The sequence below is a fragment of the Anopheles coluzzii genome, chromosome 3 (genome assembly GCF_943734685.1).
Source record: "Anopheles coluzzii chromosome 3, AcolN3, whole genome shotgun sequence".
Taxonomy (NCBI): domain Eukaryota; kingdom Metazoa; phylum Arthropoda; class Insecta; order Diptera; family Culicidae; genus Anopheles; species Anopheles coluzzii.
In genome coordinates this window covers 18,852,201-18,867,631 of record NC_064671.1, presented here as the reverse complement: position 1 = coordinate 18,867,631, position 15,431 = coordinate 18,852,201, and the positions used below count along the sequence as shown (strand labels likewise).

General features: G+C 46.1%; 5 protein-coding genes across 5 annotated transcripts; 2 read left to right on the top strand and 3 right to left on the bottom strand.

Annotated features, from left to right (window-relative positions):
* The first annotated feature begins 241 nt into the window (after positions 1-241).
* LOC120955447 (minor histocompatibility antigen H13) lies at positions 242-2,987 on the top strand. The gene is made up of 2 exons (XM_040376328.2): positions 242-1,759; positions 1,831-2,987. Exons 1-2 carry the CDS (start codon positions 660-662, stop codon positions 1,982-1,984), a joined length of 1,254 nt encoding a protein of 417 aa, XP_040232262.2. The 5' UTR covers positions 242-659; the 3' UTR covers positions 1,985-2,987.
* A 181-nt stretch (positions 2,988-3,168) lies between these two features.
* Positions 3,169-4,119, bottom strand: LOC120955448 (proteasome subunit beta type-2). Its single transcript, XM_040376329.2, has 2 exons — positions 3,919-4,119; positions 3,169-3,794 (listed from the first exon to the last, which is right to left on the bottom strand). Exons 1-2 carry the CDS (start codon positions 4,007-4,009, stop codon positions 3,268-3,270), a joined length of 618 nt encoding a protein of 205 aa, XP_040232263.2. The 5' UTR covers positions 4,010-4,119; the 3' UTR covers positions 3,169-3,267.
* Positions 4,120-6,068: 1,949 nt separating this feature from the next.
* LOC120958086 (crossover junction endonuclease MUS81) lies at positions 6,069-12,011 on the top strand. Its single transcript, XM_040380653.2, has 3 exons — positions 6,069-7,185; positions 7,256-7,668; positions 10,646-12,011. The coding sequence occupies exons 1-2, from the start codon at positions 6,172-6,174 to the stop codon at positions 7,631-7,633; spliced, it is 1,392 nt and encodes a 463-aa protein (XP_040236587.2). The 5' UTR covers positions 6,069-6,171; the 3' UTR covers positions 7,634-7,668; positions 10,646-12,011.
* Positions 7,667-9,955, bottom strand: LOC120958087 (venom protease-like). Its single transcript, XM_040380655.2, has 4 exons — positions 9,782-9,955; positions 9,496-9,723; positions 9,138-9,405; positions 7,667-8,286 (listed from the first exon to the last, which is right to left on the bottom strand). The coding sequence occupies exons 1-4, from the start codon at positions 9,882-9,884 to the stop codon at positions 7,698-7,700; spliced, it is 1,188 nt and encodes a 395-aa protein (XP_040236589.2). The 5' UTR covers positions 9,885-9,955; the 3' UTR covers positions 7,667-7,697.
* A 726-nt stretch (positions 12,012-12,737) lies between the features above and the next one.
* Positions 12,738-14,356, bottom strand: LOC120958088 (hypertrehalosaemic prohormone). The gene is made up of 3 exons (XM_040380656.2): positions 13,498-14,356; positions 13,268-13,399; positions 12,738-13,151 (listed from the first exon to the last, which is right to left on the bottom strand). The coding sequence occupies exons 1-3, from the start codon at positions 13,564-13,566 to the stop codon at positions 13,113-13,115; spliced, it is 240 nt and encodes a 79-aa protein (XP_040236590.1). The 5' UTR covers positions 13,567-14,356; the 3' UTR covers positions 12,738-13,112.
* Between the last annotated feature and the right edge of the window lie 1,075 nt (positions 14,357-15,431).

Here is a 15,431-nt window from a genome sequence, read left to right as displayed (position 1 = left end):
GTCGATCTGTGTGGAAAACTGTTATACTATTCGTTTTTGCCGAATTTTTTGTTAAAATGAGCAATTAAAAAATAATTTAACTTTTCAGAAATAATATTTTTCATTATAAAATACACTCAACTGTATATCAAATGATATTGATCCCGTTTTTCAAATAAAAATAAATAAGATAATTTATTTACGCACAATCCCATCTTACCTCTCAATACCTTGGCCCAGTGACAGCTCGTTGACACGCATTCAGTTTATGCCAGCGGGAGAAAACAACTTTTGCGTACGCGTAGAAAAAGCAGAGAAGTGAGGTGGCCTTTCTTCGCCTGCTCCAGAAAACGAAAGCGCGGCACACGGGACGCACAGGTTATTTTTCTTGTCTGGTGTAGCGGCGCGCACTAATTGTATCATTTGTTGGCCCATCTCCATCCACCCGGGGAACTGGGACCATCGTGCCCGGGAGCATCTGTTTGTTTATCTGCTACGTGTGCGGGTGTGTTTGTTTTTTGAATGTTCTTCCATCGGGTTCGGGTGCAAATAGTGTAGCCAAACCGCAATACGTGTCACTCGCGTGTGAGCCGTGATTAGTAGCGTAGTTGTCGCACAAAGTGTCCCCAAGCTTTAGCTTAGCAGCAGCAGCAGCAGCACACAAAAAAAAAATCCCCACCATGGCTGAGGTAGTGGAGGAAGTGATCGCACAGATCCAGGAAAACCTGACCGCCACCGTGACGGAGGGCGAGGAAGGGGGCGCCACGAACGCAACCGGAAAAACACCCTCCACGCCGGAAGGGATGGCCCTGGCATATGGCACGCTGGTCGTGATGGCGCTGCTGCCCATCTTCTTCGGCTCGATGCGCTCGGTCAAGCACCACAAGGAACAGTCGACGGCGTTCGCGAAGACGGGCGAAAAGCCGGACACGATGTCGTCCAAGGATGCGATGATGTTCCCGATCATGGCCTCCTGCGCGCTGTTTGGGCTGTACATGTTCTTCAAGATCTTCTCCAAGGACAACATCAACTACCTGCTGACCGGGTACTTTTTCTTCCTCGGCGTGATGGCCCTGTCCCATCTGCTGAGCCCCGTCATCAGCTCGCTGATTCCGGCTTCGATCCCGAAGATCCCGTACCACCTGTCGTTCGTGCAGGGACCGCCGGAGAGCGGCGACAAGAAGAGCAAGGAGAAGAAGTATCTCATCGACTACCGCTTCACGACGCACGACGTGGTGTGCTTCATCGTGGCGCTGGTCATTAGCGTGTGGTACCTGCTGCAGAAGCACTGGATCGCCAACAACCTGCTCGGTCTGTCCTTTGCCGTCAATGGGGTGGAGCTGCTGCACCTGAACAACATCGCGACCGGCTGCATCCTGCTGTGCGGGCTGTTCGTGTACGACATCTTCTGGGTGTTCGGCACGAACGTGATGGTGACGGTGGCGAAATCGTTCGAGGCACCGATCAAGATCGTGTTCCCCCAGGACCTGATGACGAACGGGCTGGCCGCGTCGAACTTTGCCGTGCTCGGGCTGGGCGATATCGTCATCCCCGGCATCTTTATCGCGTTGCTGCTCCGCTTCGACAACAGCTTGAAGCGCAAGAGCAAGACCTACTTCTACGCCACCTTCATCGCGTACTTCATCGGTCTGCTGGCGACGATCTTCGTGATGCACGTGTTCAAGCACGCGCAGCCGGCGCTGCTGTACCTGGTGCCGGCCTGTCTTGGCACGCCGCTGCTGCTCGCGGTGCTCAAGGGCGATCTGAAGAAGCTGCTTGCGTAAGTTCTTGAGCAAATGGGTATTGTTAACGGTCATTAAAACGACTATTTTTCATTTCTATTTATTACAGCTACGAAGATCATCCCGAGGAGAAACCGGCAAAGGCTGCGAAAAACACCAACGAAAAGACGAAATCGAAAAACACTAGCGACAACAGCGAGGAAAAGGCTACCCCGCCCGCGAAAAAGGAAACGAAAAAGAAGGAAGCGAAAAAGGCCAAGTAAATCCGATCTCAATCCTGGCAGCATTGGGCGCAGCACCTTCCTCCCTTTTTCTCTCTCTCTCTCTCTCTCTCTCTCTCTCTGTCTATCTCTTCTTCCTCGTCCGATGAACTGTGTGACCTTCTTTAGATGCTCAAAGTGTCCCCTGTTATAGTGCAAGTACGAAAGTTTAGGATTGTAACACTACCACCACCACCACCACCATCAGACCCCTGTTTCCGATAAAAAACGTTAATTTAAACGCTTTCGGTAATGATCGTTGGTCTGCTTCATAAGCCTATCGTGAAAATGGTGTAAATTATTATATCGGTATTTAGTTTTTTTTTGTGTTTTTGTGTCGCTACATCGTATCGATTTACTGCCCGGCTTCTCGATGCAAGTCGATTATCGAGAGCTACAGCGCTACCTTCCAAGTGCAATAACAATAAATCGCCAACAGCACAAACTTACTAAGTTACTTATCGTAAAATCGCGTTCGTTTGCCACATTGTTTGTGTATCTCAATTCTACAGGAAAAAATGGAGGACAAAATCTACCAACACTTTAAGGACACAAAGGTAGCCGGCGGCAAGGGGAGGGTGGGAATCGCGCGCAGATTGACTGATAAAAAGTAAAACTAAATATAATTTGACTGTAGTAGTGAACAGAAACCGTCGAATTCGAATAGAATCCGCTGCAACAACAGTAACAGAGAGGGCGAGATAGTAATGGTTTGACTTCCAAACAAGTGAGAGTTTCGTGTTAGGAATAGAAACGGGGGGGAAAAAAGCTATAGGCAAATTTTGATACCGGCGGCTTAGCAGGAGAAGAAGAGCTTAAATCTGTGGGTGCAAGGTTTAGAGGGCAAGCATCCACTGGTGCAGCTTTGGGGATGTAAAATACGCAAGTAAAATGGACAATTATGTTCTTTTGAACTGGGAAAACCAGTTTTACGGATTGAGCACAACCGAGAGATGCTGTTCCTTTTTGTGCGATTCCAATAAAGTATTTTAATCTCTCCAGGAAACGTTATGGAAATTTAACTGATTTTAATGGTGTTTTATTGAAAGAATTTAGGGATAAGGAGTGACTTGGCATATTTTCAAGCCTATTTGGCCCTATTTTAGAGCCTTTAACGTCCTCGTCCAAAGGAACATTTACTGAATATTTTGCTTACCTTGAGAAATGAGAAAAGAAGATCATGTTGGTAAAGTTTTACATTGATCGGGTTTATTCCGAACGCATGACAAAAAAATCCTTTCCCCAATAAATGAACGCTAGACGCTAGATTCTACGTTACATTACGCCTAGGCGGCGGACGCCTGCTTCAGCGAATCCGGCGTAATGTCGTCCAGATACTTCACCCCGTCCTTATCTATCACGGCCACCTTGAAGTTGGGCAGATTCAGGATCAACCGCTTGTGGATCTCCGTCACGCCCTTGCGGAAAATTTCGTACGCCTCCTTCTGTGTGATCTTGTCGTGATGGTACCGGTCGAAGATGCTGTTCACGAACATGCCGCCGTACCCGTGGGCGCCATGCTTCACCGGCAGCGAGTTGGCCAGATAGTCGATGTAGTGCAGCTGCGGACCATCCACCTCATCATACCCGCCGACCAGCAGATTCACATGGTACGGCGTGCGGGAGCGCAGATAGTCGGCCAGATTGCGGCGGGTGAAGTGTGCCGCCGCTTTCGGGCCCAGCTCGTACCCGTTGCGCATTCGGTAGAGGAGAATGTTTTTGCTAATGTACTCGGTGAACTGCACACGGTCGCCGGCTTCGCCCATGGTAGCGAGCATCAGATTGTCCGACACCTTCAGGATCTTGTCCTCATCTGCAACAAGGGAAGGAATTACATTTTTTTTGTTCGCATAGGTTAAAGGCATGATGACGAGCGGATCTGTGTTGTGTCGGATCGTGTGTGGTTGTTGTTGTTGGTTTGTTATTCCCCTACTTACCATCCTTTAGCACCATGATGGAATGGGCGTGAGTGCAGTCCGCGGCCAGCATCACAAAGTCCGGGCCACGAATTCCCATCAAAGTTTCCATGGTGAGACGAAATGTGTACGATTATTGTAGCGGAAAGTAAGTTTACAACAAATTCGCGTTCCGAGGATGCCGAAGAAACCGACAGAATGACAAACAAGAAATGAATTGTCATTAAATTGACATATTGATGAAGGTTCATTGATGCGCAAGGTAGCTAGAGAATCACTGTTGAAGGTGGTGTGTGACGATCCGTACCCGACGTGCAAAAATAATTATAGACATGTTGCGGTTAAAGGCAATGCGACGCTGATACCAAATCGTTGAAATACGTCGTTCACATCTAAAATCACATCAGTCTGATGCGATCAGACATGCGATGAAGTGTTGATTACGCAATAAATATTATTTATACTTGTGGCGACCACTGTTCAGAGCTGAACCTTACCACTGTTCAAGGCTGAACTCAACTATTGACACCTTGGACGAGGACGAAACGTAAATGTCAGTTTAATGTAGCAACATGCACACCAACACTTCCGTTTTCCGTAGCATAAACAGTGACCACAGCACGCGAGAGCTTGCTCTTCTCACCTCATCCTAGCTGGACGAGCGTATTGATCGTCACCGCACCACTTTTGTTCTTGTGGATGGTATCTAGCAGCATACGCCGACGTTTCTATCTGTGCCACAAGCAGAATACGTCATCAATCGGACACATGTATCCAGCCATTTACACCGAAGATCCGGAAGCTAGTGAACCTCGCCGTCGATCCAAACCGTGTAACCAGTAACCTATGCCATCGATCCGTCTATACGACCAGAGATCTACGCCATCGATCCATTCCGCACACCATTATCTTCGGTAATGTTATTCAAGCCGATCGACACCATTTTGTAGAAAGCAGCTAAAGGCAAGTCTGCTACTTCATAATACCGCGTGTGTGAACGAGGCCCCGGTCTACAACGCGCTTCCAAGCATCGACGCACGTTCCAGGTGCAAATGCGATCGGATCGGCGGATACATAAAGAAGCAAAAACATTCGTTCCTGTGATGGAATTAACCGTCGTTGCTGTGCTGGGGGATAATGTTTTCCATAGTATAATATAATAAGAGGTGATTGTAAAATTGTTATCTTGGTACCACAAATAAAAAATGGTTCACTCACATCCCAAGTACCACAAATCCACTAAACGACCACTAAACGGCTTCTAAACGACTCAAGTTCTCTACCTAAACGGAATATAGAAAGACTTCGTTTAGCAGACGGCAAACGACTCATGCATTCTAAAAATAGCGAAAAAGCTGGTGGCGCTCTCTGTTGTGGGATACCCCAACCAGTTGAGCTTCATCGCTTGGAGAAGAGCTTACTCATTTCCTCTGTACTGTTGTATGGTTTCGCATTGAAGTTATGCATCGCTAGAACTAGAACGGCGATACGATTGTTTAAATACTAAACTCCAACGGAAACCACCAGCACTGAAGCAAGTGAGATTTGAGTAATGGTCGTTGGTGTTGATACCCACGTATCTGACCACACGACCATTCATATAGATTTTTGCTCAGAAAGTTAGAAGGCTATATAATAGGTCATGATAAGATGAAACTTGTCGAAACACATTGCAAGAAAAGGATAGCAATATAATGATGAGTTGTAATACGCCATCTATTGATCAAACCAATGAAGCTGTGTGGAGCTTTCATTTTTTTCTATAGATATTCAATTTTCCAGTCGTTTAAGCTTAATCTGTGGCGCTTGGGATCAAGTGGCCTGATGTTCAACACTATATTGCTGTCCTTTTCTTGCATTGATGTGTTGCCAAACTTCTACCAATCATTTACTTTCGGTCAGGTTCTAGTGATGCATAATTTCATCGTGAAATTTGGAGTTTTAGGTAACGACTTTATGAAGCGTAGTCATTTAAATTATTTGAGGCGTTTTTTGTGAGTGATATGTGTTTTTTTTCTGTTGGGTATTAATCTGGCTCGTAAAGAAACTAGATAACAAAATTGAGCTACTTTTAGCTATGTTTGCAAATTTTGCTCATTGGGTATACGCACAACCGTGCACACCTTGCAATGACACTATTCATCTTGGCTAATGATGATTTCTGTCACGACCAAACCGCCAAAAACGTTGAAAACAAAAACCGGGTATTCAACGCATCTCATCTTGTTGGGGTGCAGCAATTCAACTCAAAATGGTGTTAAACATCCCACAATTATGCCACAAGTAAAGTGCAGCGTTAAACTAGAAAAGGAACACGCCGGGAGCGATGCATCCGCCTCGCAGCAGCAACCCAATCGGCGCAGGATAAGCGTCCGGCTCAAGCGACCGAACCCACTGTTCGAAATGTGGTTAGAAGAAATGATAGCCAAAGCGGAAGAAAAGAACACGATGGGTAAGATGGCGCTCCAGAAAGCCCTCACCTCCTTGCGGCGCTATCCGCTTCCGCTGGCAACGGGCCGGGACTGTATAGCGTTGATGGATTTCGGCAAAACGATCTGCGAAAATCTCGATCGAAGGCTGAAGGCGTACCTTGCTAGCGGTGGGCGGGTAGTGTCCGATCATACGCCAGCAATTGAGGCTCTCTTGAATGATGAGCAAGGAGAACATTACCGGGAACTTACGCGCACAGTGCGGCGAGAACGTGAGGAAGAGGTTATGGTGGTTGCCGAGGAAACAGAACCCATCGAGGAAGCCATGCCAAATGATTCCATTTTCGATCACGTACCCGGTACAGCGGCAGGAGGTGATGAGTTCGTTCGCATAACGCACCCGAAAGCGATCCTGCTGGTAGACACGTGTGAAACGATCGGCAAATCGAAAAGTGGTCTAGATCGAACGCTACAGGAGCTGACGCAGTATGCCGTGGAGCACGAGGTACGGCGCTTGAGTGTGGGCGATTTCGCGTGGATCGTGCGGGACGATTCGGGCAGGGAGTTTCTGCTGCCCTACGTAGTGGAACGCAAGCGCATGGATGATCTGGCCAGCAGCATCAAGGATGGCCGGTTTCACGAGCAAAAGTTTCGTCTGATGCAGTGTGGTCTGCCAAACGTGATTTACCTGATTGAGCATCTCGGGAACAACCGGCAGGTCGGTGTACCGGAGGGAACGCTTACCCAAGCGGCAATCAACACGTACGTGCAGGGGTTCACCGTAAAGTACACGGAAAACCATCACCACACTGTCCTGTACCTTTCGGTGATGACAAACTTTTTGAACAATTCGCTTCAGGTATGTAGTATAGATCCTTTATAACTATTGTGGAATACACAGAACACTTATTTTATCTTCCTTTTTTTAGAATAAACTTTACCTCGACGTTACTAATCGGCCCGCGACGGAGCACGCTCCCGAATATCGCTTCTCCAGTCAAACCGTTCCACTGCTTTCGTTTGAATATTTCTACAAACAATCGTCCAAAACGCGCGACACCACCGTGCGGGACACGTTCATGAAGCAGCTGCTGCAAATTAAGCTGCTGACGATCGAGAAGATAAATGCCATCGTGGAGAAATACCCAACGCCCCAGAGTCTGTTCCGCGCGTACGAACGGTGCCCGAGCGAGACGGAGCGTCAGCGCCTACTGAACCTACCGTACGGACCGACGAAGCGTACGATTGGCGACAAGCTTAGCAAAATCATCTACCAGCTGATGATGAGTGAACGCTACACTTCGTGAGCCACCGGAGGTCGCTTGGGACACCCAGCGTAGAGGTAAGGTGTGTTGCGTTGTTTCTTTTAAGTTAAAATATTAAATTTTCTATCCACGAAAGATACGAATAGACGGTAGTGTAGACGGCCGGCACCCCGGCCAACCCACAGTTCTGCCCGAACGAGGTAACGCCGATGATGGTGTAGGTGCAGTACACGTTCGCATCGTTGTACACCTGCAGCGGTCCGCCGGAATCGCCCTGGCACGTGTCCTTGGTGGAGTTGCGCGAACCGGCACACAGTTGCGTGGTAGCGTTCAGGCCGGTGCGTAGTTTGCGCGTCGGCTCGAACTGATCCTTACACTCCTCGAAGCGGAACATGTCGAGCGTTACCTTGAGGAGGGCGCTGCTTTGCTCCAGCCCGAACCCGATCGCACCCCAGCCGGTTGCGATGGCACGCTTTTGGGGGATTGCTGCCTGCAGCGGCAGGCAGATGGGGCGTGCGTAGGGTGAGAAGATCACCTTGCGGTTTAGCTTAATCAGTGCGATATCGTTGTAGTGGGACGTTTGCTTGTACTCGGGGTGTGGGATGCGTTCCGCGATGTCGTAATCCTCCGGGAAGGCTTCGTCGGTGGAGGAGGCGAGCGAAAGCTCTCCCAGCCGGACGATAGTGGCAGGTCCGCTGGTAGGGAAAAGGATAGAAATGGTTGATTTGAAAACGAAAATCTTATTTTTTGGTTTATTAAGACTATAAATTACAGTCGTCAACTCGTACGACTTAACAACATGCCCGTCATAGGTTCAATCCCCCATGATTTGAATAATGGGACATTGAGTCCCTTGTCAACTGAAGCCTTGGAACGACGAACGCCCTTAGTTCACAAGAGAAATACTACTTCTACGGCACGTTAAAAACGTACAAATAAACTCTGAAATTTGAAGTTCTAACCTACCGACTGCATATCCAAGACATTGATCCTTCGGGTTACTCTCTGTTCTAGTCGTTGGATCATGATCTGGCTGACCAGCACTTCACCAATGACGATTGAGGCAAACAATTTGATCCATGCCTCCATGCATAGCGGCCCAAAAGCCGTGCATAACCAAAAGGATGGGTGAACGTAATGATTATCGATGGATAACAGTTTGACCATTGAATGAATAGCCGAGTTGTTTACAATGAAGCTTCAATTTTTGGCTAAACACAAGTTTTAGTCCCAATAATGAATTTAGGAACATTAATATTCATATGAAAAATATTTTAAGCCGTTGTCTGCTGATTGAATGCGGCACTAAACACTACTCAAGGTCAAATCAATTTGCTTCCCCAACCGATAAACATTTCTTGTCCCATCAACTCCGAGGCGCTGTTTGTTCTACAAAACCGCATCTAATGCTGCATATCAATCAACCAATTTAATTGGCACCGATGAGACTGCAAACACATGTACCCACGATAGAAGCTTCGAAATCCATGCATTTTTTGTTTTCGTATTTGAGCTCCCCAAATCTTCATTCGTTGGCAATACTTACAAATTTGTGGATGTTAGGCAGTGGCCAGCAGTTAGAATGAAACGATCGGACACAAGTGAACCACCGCACAGATATCGAATCTCCGGCGCCTCACCGAACCCGATCAGTGCCATGTGGGGGAACTCGCGCGCTTTGGCCAGCTCACCGTCCACAATCAGTTCGACAGCGGTATGGCCACACTTGTCGATCGTTTGCAGCTTTGCCTCCGAAGCAGTCAGCGAGTTCACGTACTCCTTCGAAAACACAGCCTGCCCATACTCGGCACACTCTGTCGAGAGGAACATAGAACAAAGAATGTATGAAAAAGGCCTCTCCATAGGGGAAAAACACCTAATTTTGTATGAACTTTTACACGTACTTTCCGCAACCCGCTGGTGCTCGTTGCGTGGTGTGGTGGAGGGTGTGGTTGCTGCTGCAGGCGTAGTGCCCACCTGCGGACAGCAAACAATCTGCACCCGATCGATAAAGCCGCACTTGGTCGGGTTTCCCCGTCGATTGCGGATGTCATCGATTACGGGTGCACACTCGGACACGATGCGGCAGATGCCTGGCTCGTTCGTACGCTGCACTATGCACGGGTCACCCACTGTGAAGAAATGGTTGATGAATTGTTCGGCTTCGTTTTGGAAAGTAATTTTATTTACCTTCTAAATCACAGCGTACAGTTGCAATCACAAACAAAATCACACAAAGCGCTACCGATGACGCATACCGGAACGGCTGCCGCATGTCGATGCGTGAGCCCATCTTCACCGCTCTAGTTCTCCGGTGCGAATGTGGCGATCGCGATCGCGTTCTTCGATTGTGGCTACAGCGTTTGTTTGCACATTGTGTTGTGGTGTCGTTACTGTTCTCACGCACCCGAACACAGTCGAAACGACGATACCCACAGTACGATCTCATTCCCCAACTCTCGCGATCAGTTGCGAGCAAGCGCTTGGGGCTGGGTGGATTCATCGCTCAGTCGACGCTTCCAATCAGCGGTGTTTGTTTATTGCCACTGCGCCGCCACGCGCTCTCGACGCGCTCCGATCGAACGGCGCCGCAAAGAACTGGTTTCAAACTTGCCATATGCATATGCTGCTTATCCGGATGAGGAACGGGCGAGGGTCTTTGTTCTTTTAAGTGGTTCTTCTTTTGCTTGTGGTTTCGGTGCTTCCCTCAAAAAACTAGTTTGGAGTGATTTATGACATGCTGGTTTTGGTGGAGCACGAGCTACACAGAGCAATTTGCACAACAAATCGCTTCATGGTGTATAGCAAAAGATAAAATTTATATGTTCTGCCGAAAAATGTTAAAATATATAAAACAATGGGATAATCTTGTTTAAAAAGATAATTAAAGGATCGTCAAAATGTTCATCCTAAAGAAATAATTAATCTTGAAGGGACTACATCTTAGAAAGATTTCATTATATTTCTTAACAATGAGTACAATCATAGAAGATATTAAATGTGATCACAAATAGGAATACAAGTTACTAATTAATTATAAATTGTCTGTTTCAGATGATAATTTTGCTGCGTTTTGCTGATGAGACAATTAGTGACAACTGCATCTCAAACGTTTTCTACTCCGTTCTGCCGTTCCTGAAGCTATAGCATGAACGGTTGGCAGCCAGTCAATGGGATAGGATCTAAATCCTCTCTGCTGGATAGATACTCTTGTTAACCTCTATCCCTCGTTCCAGTTCGTACACAGTAATAACATGTATCATCACATATTAAAACTTGGGTACACGGAGTTGTTCCAACTTCTCGGGCGGACGAGTGTACATGGCGTATCAGGAGGGAGAGGGAGAGGGCAACAAGACGCTAAAAAAGCTGTCACGAGGCCTTCCAGAAGCAATGGGGCCATGGCGCGGGGCCAATTGTTCAGCCCCATGTATCAAAGGACTATCAGTTGGCATTAGAAAAATTGGAAATGGACTTCATGATATCGACCATACGCTGTACTCCATGAATGATGGGCTTATGAAAAGTAAATCCCAATGACTTCCAAAGCTTATACCGACTATTGGATAACTTTTTAGAAGTTTTCAGCCTGTCCGGTCATTTGTAAACCGCGTCAGAAAAAAATCTGCTTTACCTTGATGTCTGCTTTACCTTGAAAATCCAAGTTCACAAGTGATTTGTTTTCCGTCGGCAATCTTCACATTCGTCACCCATCGCAGACCTGCAGGAAACCCACAGTTCGCACTCTTAGCGAAGCGGAGCCTTGAAAAAACTGGATAATGCCCGGACATGGAGTATGAACCTCGTAGTTCCGTCAATCTGTTAATCCTGACCTAATGCCTGCCGCATCTACACCGTTTGCCACCTCCTGCCATGCCCTGTCGCTCCTGGAGGACTTCTTCAAAGGATGTTACAAACTACATCATGCTGTTCCCTGTGTATAAAATAGCCTTAGCTCTGCAATGGGACGGATTCTGAAGCTCATCTGTATGGGATGTTACAGACTCTCTTCAACGACATGTCGAACTGGCCGACTGGTAACATGTATCATCACATATCCAAGCTTGAGTACACGAACTTGCTACATCCTGTTAGAAGGATACCGGCCCATTGCCAATCTGGAGACATGTGGTTACCCCAATTAACTGGGGTGGCTGAACGTCAGGTGTTCTGCGAAATGGAATCAACGATATACGCTATCCACGGCGATCGACATGGACGTTAGGTTGCAGCTAGGAATCGAGCATCCTGCAGAATTATTGTTGTCGCGAAAGTGCTCGAACTATTCGTTTATGAACTCTTGTTGGCTTCTGCCTGTAACATTAGCCCTAATCAGCACGAATTCGTTCCCAGAAGGTTAACAACGACAAATCTTGTGCAAATACAAACCTACAGTCATCAACCTACTGATGCGCATTTCCATGTAGATGCCATGTCTCATGACATATTACTCTCCAAACTAAGTCCCAGGACAACTCTTAAAATGAGCTCATGGAACATATGCACTCTTAGCGGAACCGAAACTTCAAAACAGTAGGATGAAGCCCAACTGCTTGACACGCTAAACATCGACATGGATTGTGAGCTTCGTATGAAATTATTAGTTTGAAGGGCTATAGATGATTGGTTATGTATCCTACGCGCATGTGAGGCAGATTGTTCATCATAATCCCCACAAACTGTCACGTCCCTATCGAAGGCAACTAGGAAAAAACGATCGACGCTGACGACAGTCAATTGTAAGTAGCTCGTAATAAAGTTGTCTTACCATACCATTCAATATGATGTAGCAAATAAACTGGTCGATGAAGAAAAAGCAAGCGCTTGACTGAGTGGCGTTTGAAGCTTCGATAACGAGTTTCATCGCCTGTAAATCATAACGATTTCTCAGCATGATTCACATAGTTTTCAATCTGAGACCACTAACAGCTTGGAGTGATGAATGATTGGATCGTTGGAGTCATGCGAGAAAATGATACAACGACTGTAGGCACTTGATGTTTGGCGATTCTGTTGTACAAACAGTCGCTACATAAAGGTTTGTCTTCTCGGCTTGTTATCATTTTCCTATTGCGTTGATTCACGGTTCGCTGACCAAAGTTGAAGAGCATCATTTCTTTCCATTAACTTTCATTATTGTATTGTACACCAATGCCTTTAACTTATGCCATTTTGTTTATTTTTTTCTTATTTGTTTTGTTTGACTTTGTCACATTGAATCCTTCCGTCGATGATAGAGCAGCACGAGTTATTTACAATACAGCGTAACCCCGCAACAAAGGCCGAAACATGATGGGTGTGAAGTGGTCCTCGGAACAAGAGCTATCTTTGTTGCCCAGTGAGCCGAACGAAACGAACAAACGGTGAGGAAAATCTGTGTACATCCTGCCTGCGGGAAAATCGAGCAACCGATTGTATGAAGAGCGTGGAGCGCGGCATCGGGCAAGAAACGGCGGGGCAAACGGTGGCCCCGGGCGCGATGCTTTGCGCCTGCACTCCATGGGCTGGTGGGCGTTGGTGTCTACTTCTGGCTGCAATCAACAATCTTCTGCGCTTCGGCCTGTGCATTCCAAATAGGGAGAGAGAAAGTTATATGCATTTTGTACACGGTTTGTATCATGCAATCGTTCGCTTCGGTTCGCTAACCAGGCTCGCCCACCCATTCCCCAACCCTACCTGAATCATCCGGTAGATGACGAGCAGCGAATCAACCGGTGTTTTGCACGCGTCCTGCCCGAAGGTACTGCCGAGCGGATTAATTCCCATCGCACCTTGCGACCGCTTGCCCCAGGCCGGTGTGAAGGTCAGCTGAAACGGCATTTCTATTAGTAGCTGCAGCTGGGGTGGTGCTAGGGCCCGCGAACCTGCCGGCCCGCGGTAAACATCAACCAACCATCTGCGCTTACCTGAGCTTCGGTGATCAACATCAAAGAGGCACAAATCAGCAGCACGGTGAACAGCTTCACGGTATCCATATCGGCGCGGCACCGGCAAAGATCTCGGCGGTAGATTAATTAGAATTTTGTTATTTGCTTTTTAATGTTTGCCCGGGACGTTCGCTGGTTCCGGCGGTCGTTAGCGCTAGCTGTCGGCGGTTGAATGGGCGCGCTGCGCGACGATGTAGCGTTTCCGATTGAATGGTGCAGCGTGTCTGAATTCTGCCTGCTCCTGGTGTGTGGTTTTTTATACCTCAGCATGGTCTTAGCGTCCTAGCGGGCGAGTCCTTTTGTGAGCGTGGTCGGTTGTACGGTTTCCTTGAAGCCGCTGCAATGCACTACTTCGCTGCACGGTCCGAGATGATGGCAATGAGCCAAAAAGGGAAGATTCTAAAGAGAGAGAGAAAAAATGCTTCCAGACGTTGTACGGAAGTAATTAAAGATCCGTTTTAGTTTGCACTTGCAGGATGGCATGACGTACGATGATGCTGACCGTGCTATGCTCCGTTAGCGGGAACAGTGGTAAAGATGGGTAGGAAATTCGTTATAGCTCACGGCGTTTCGTATTGCCTGATGTGCGCCAATAATCATGCAGTTAAATACATACACAATCGACAGATACCTACATCTTGTTAATGAATATGCTTTCATAATTCACATCGATATGGATAGGTTAGCTATGTTCATATGGAGTTATGATTGCTGTTTTGTTTGTACTGAATAAATAAAATGGAATATTGTGATATCTTTTGAAGTTATAACGGTAAAGGTGTGCAATCGCATGCGCTATTTTGGTATGTTGCATGTATTATGCGATATAAAATAATTCATTTAAAAATATATTTACTACATATTTAACGTAAATGTTATTAGGTGATTTGACTATAAAAAGAAAATGAAAAAAATGGGAAAATGTTCTATTTTACTATTCATTACATTCGAAATATGTCCAACCGCCATAGTTCTTTGCGATTGTATAACCGTTGTAGTGTTTTTCGTTGGGTTTCGTTGTGTTAGTATTATTCTCATTTTGTTGAAATTTCTGACTTGAATTGATAGCTTATTCGTAAGATCAATATATTCGATTTAAAATCTATTTTAGAGTAACCTGTGTTGAGTTAATGAGAATGAATTCTCCTCTTTCCTGTATAATAGCTGTAACAATAGCCGTTACTTATCAACTTTCTGTTGCGTTTTTGTGTTTCAACTGCATTTTTATGTGTTACTGTATTTGTGTACTCACAGCATTTTTAAATTAGAAAGCACCTTATCTATTCGTGTATAACAGCTGGTATAACAGTGCGTTTAAAATGTTTGGTCCAACGATACCGATTTCCGACGAAAAAACAAAAACGAAAAACACGAATGGGACATACATCACCCTCTTTCTATCTAGAAATAAAAAGTTTGTTAAAAAGAGATTTGTGATTGCGCAAGTACGGTATGATAGTTTTAGTGAATCTGTAAAAAAATCCAAAAAGCTATAGCAACAAAAATATGCAGCATACAAATTACATCATTTTCATTGCATAGTTTTAGGCGTTTAATAATGCCGTGTGTTGGTACTTAATATCTGTAATACAGCGCCTGCCATAACTATATGGACAGTCGTTTTTCACGATTTGCCGGCAAAATGAATTCTTTACTAATACATAATAACATCCAGGAGCTACCTTGCGAATACACGACCAAACTTTACAAGCAGAAGGCTACGGGCGCCTTTGTAGTGGTCTAAGAGAACATCGATGGTGAAGAGGGGGGTGGAAGGAAAAAACTATCAAGTTAAGATTACATTCTTTAACTATGTACATAACAGCAGCAAATATTTCGATTCTGCGAAAAAAATAGTCGTTGAAGTTTTTTCTGCCGCTTTTGTTTGATCGAATCAGTTTTGAGCCGATCTT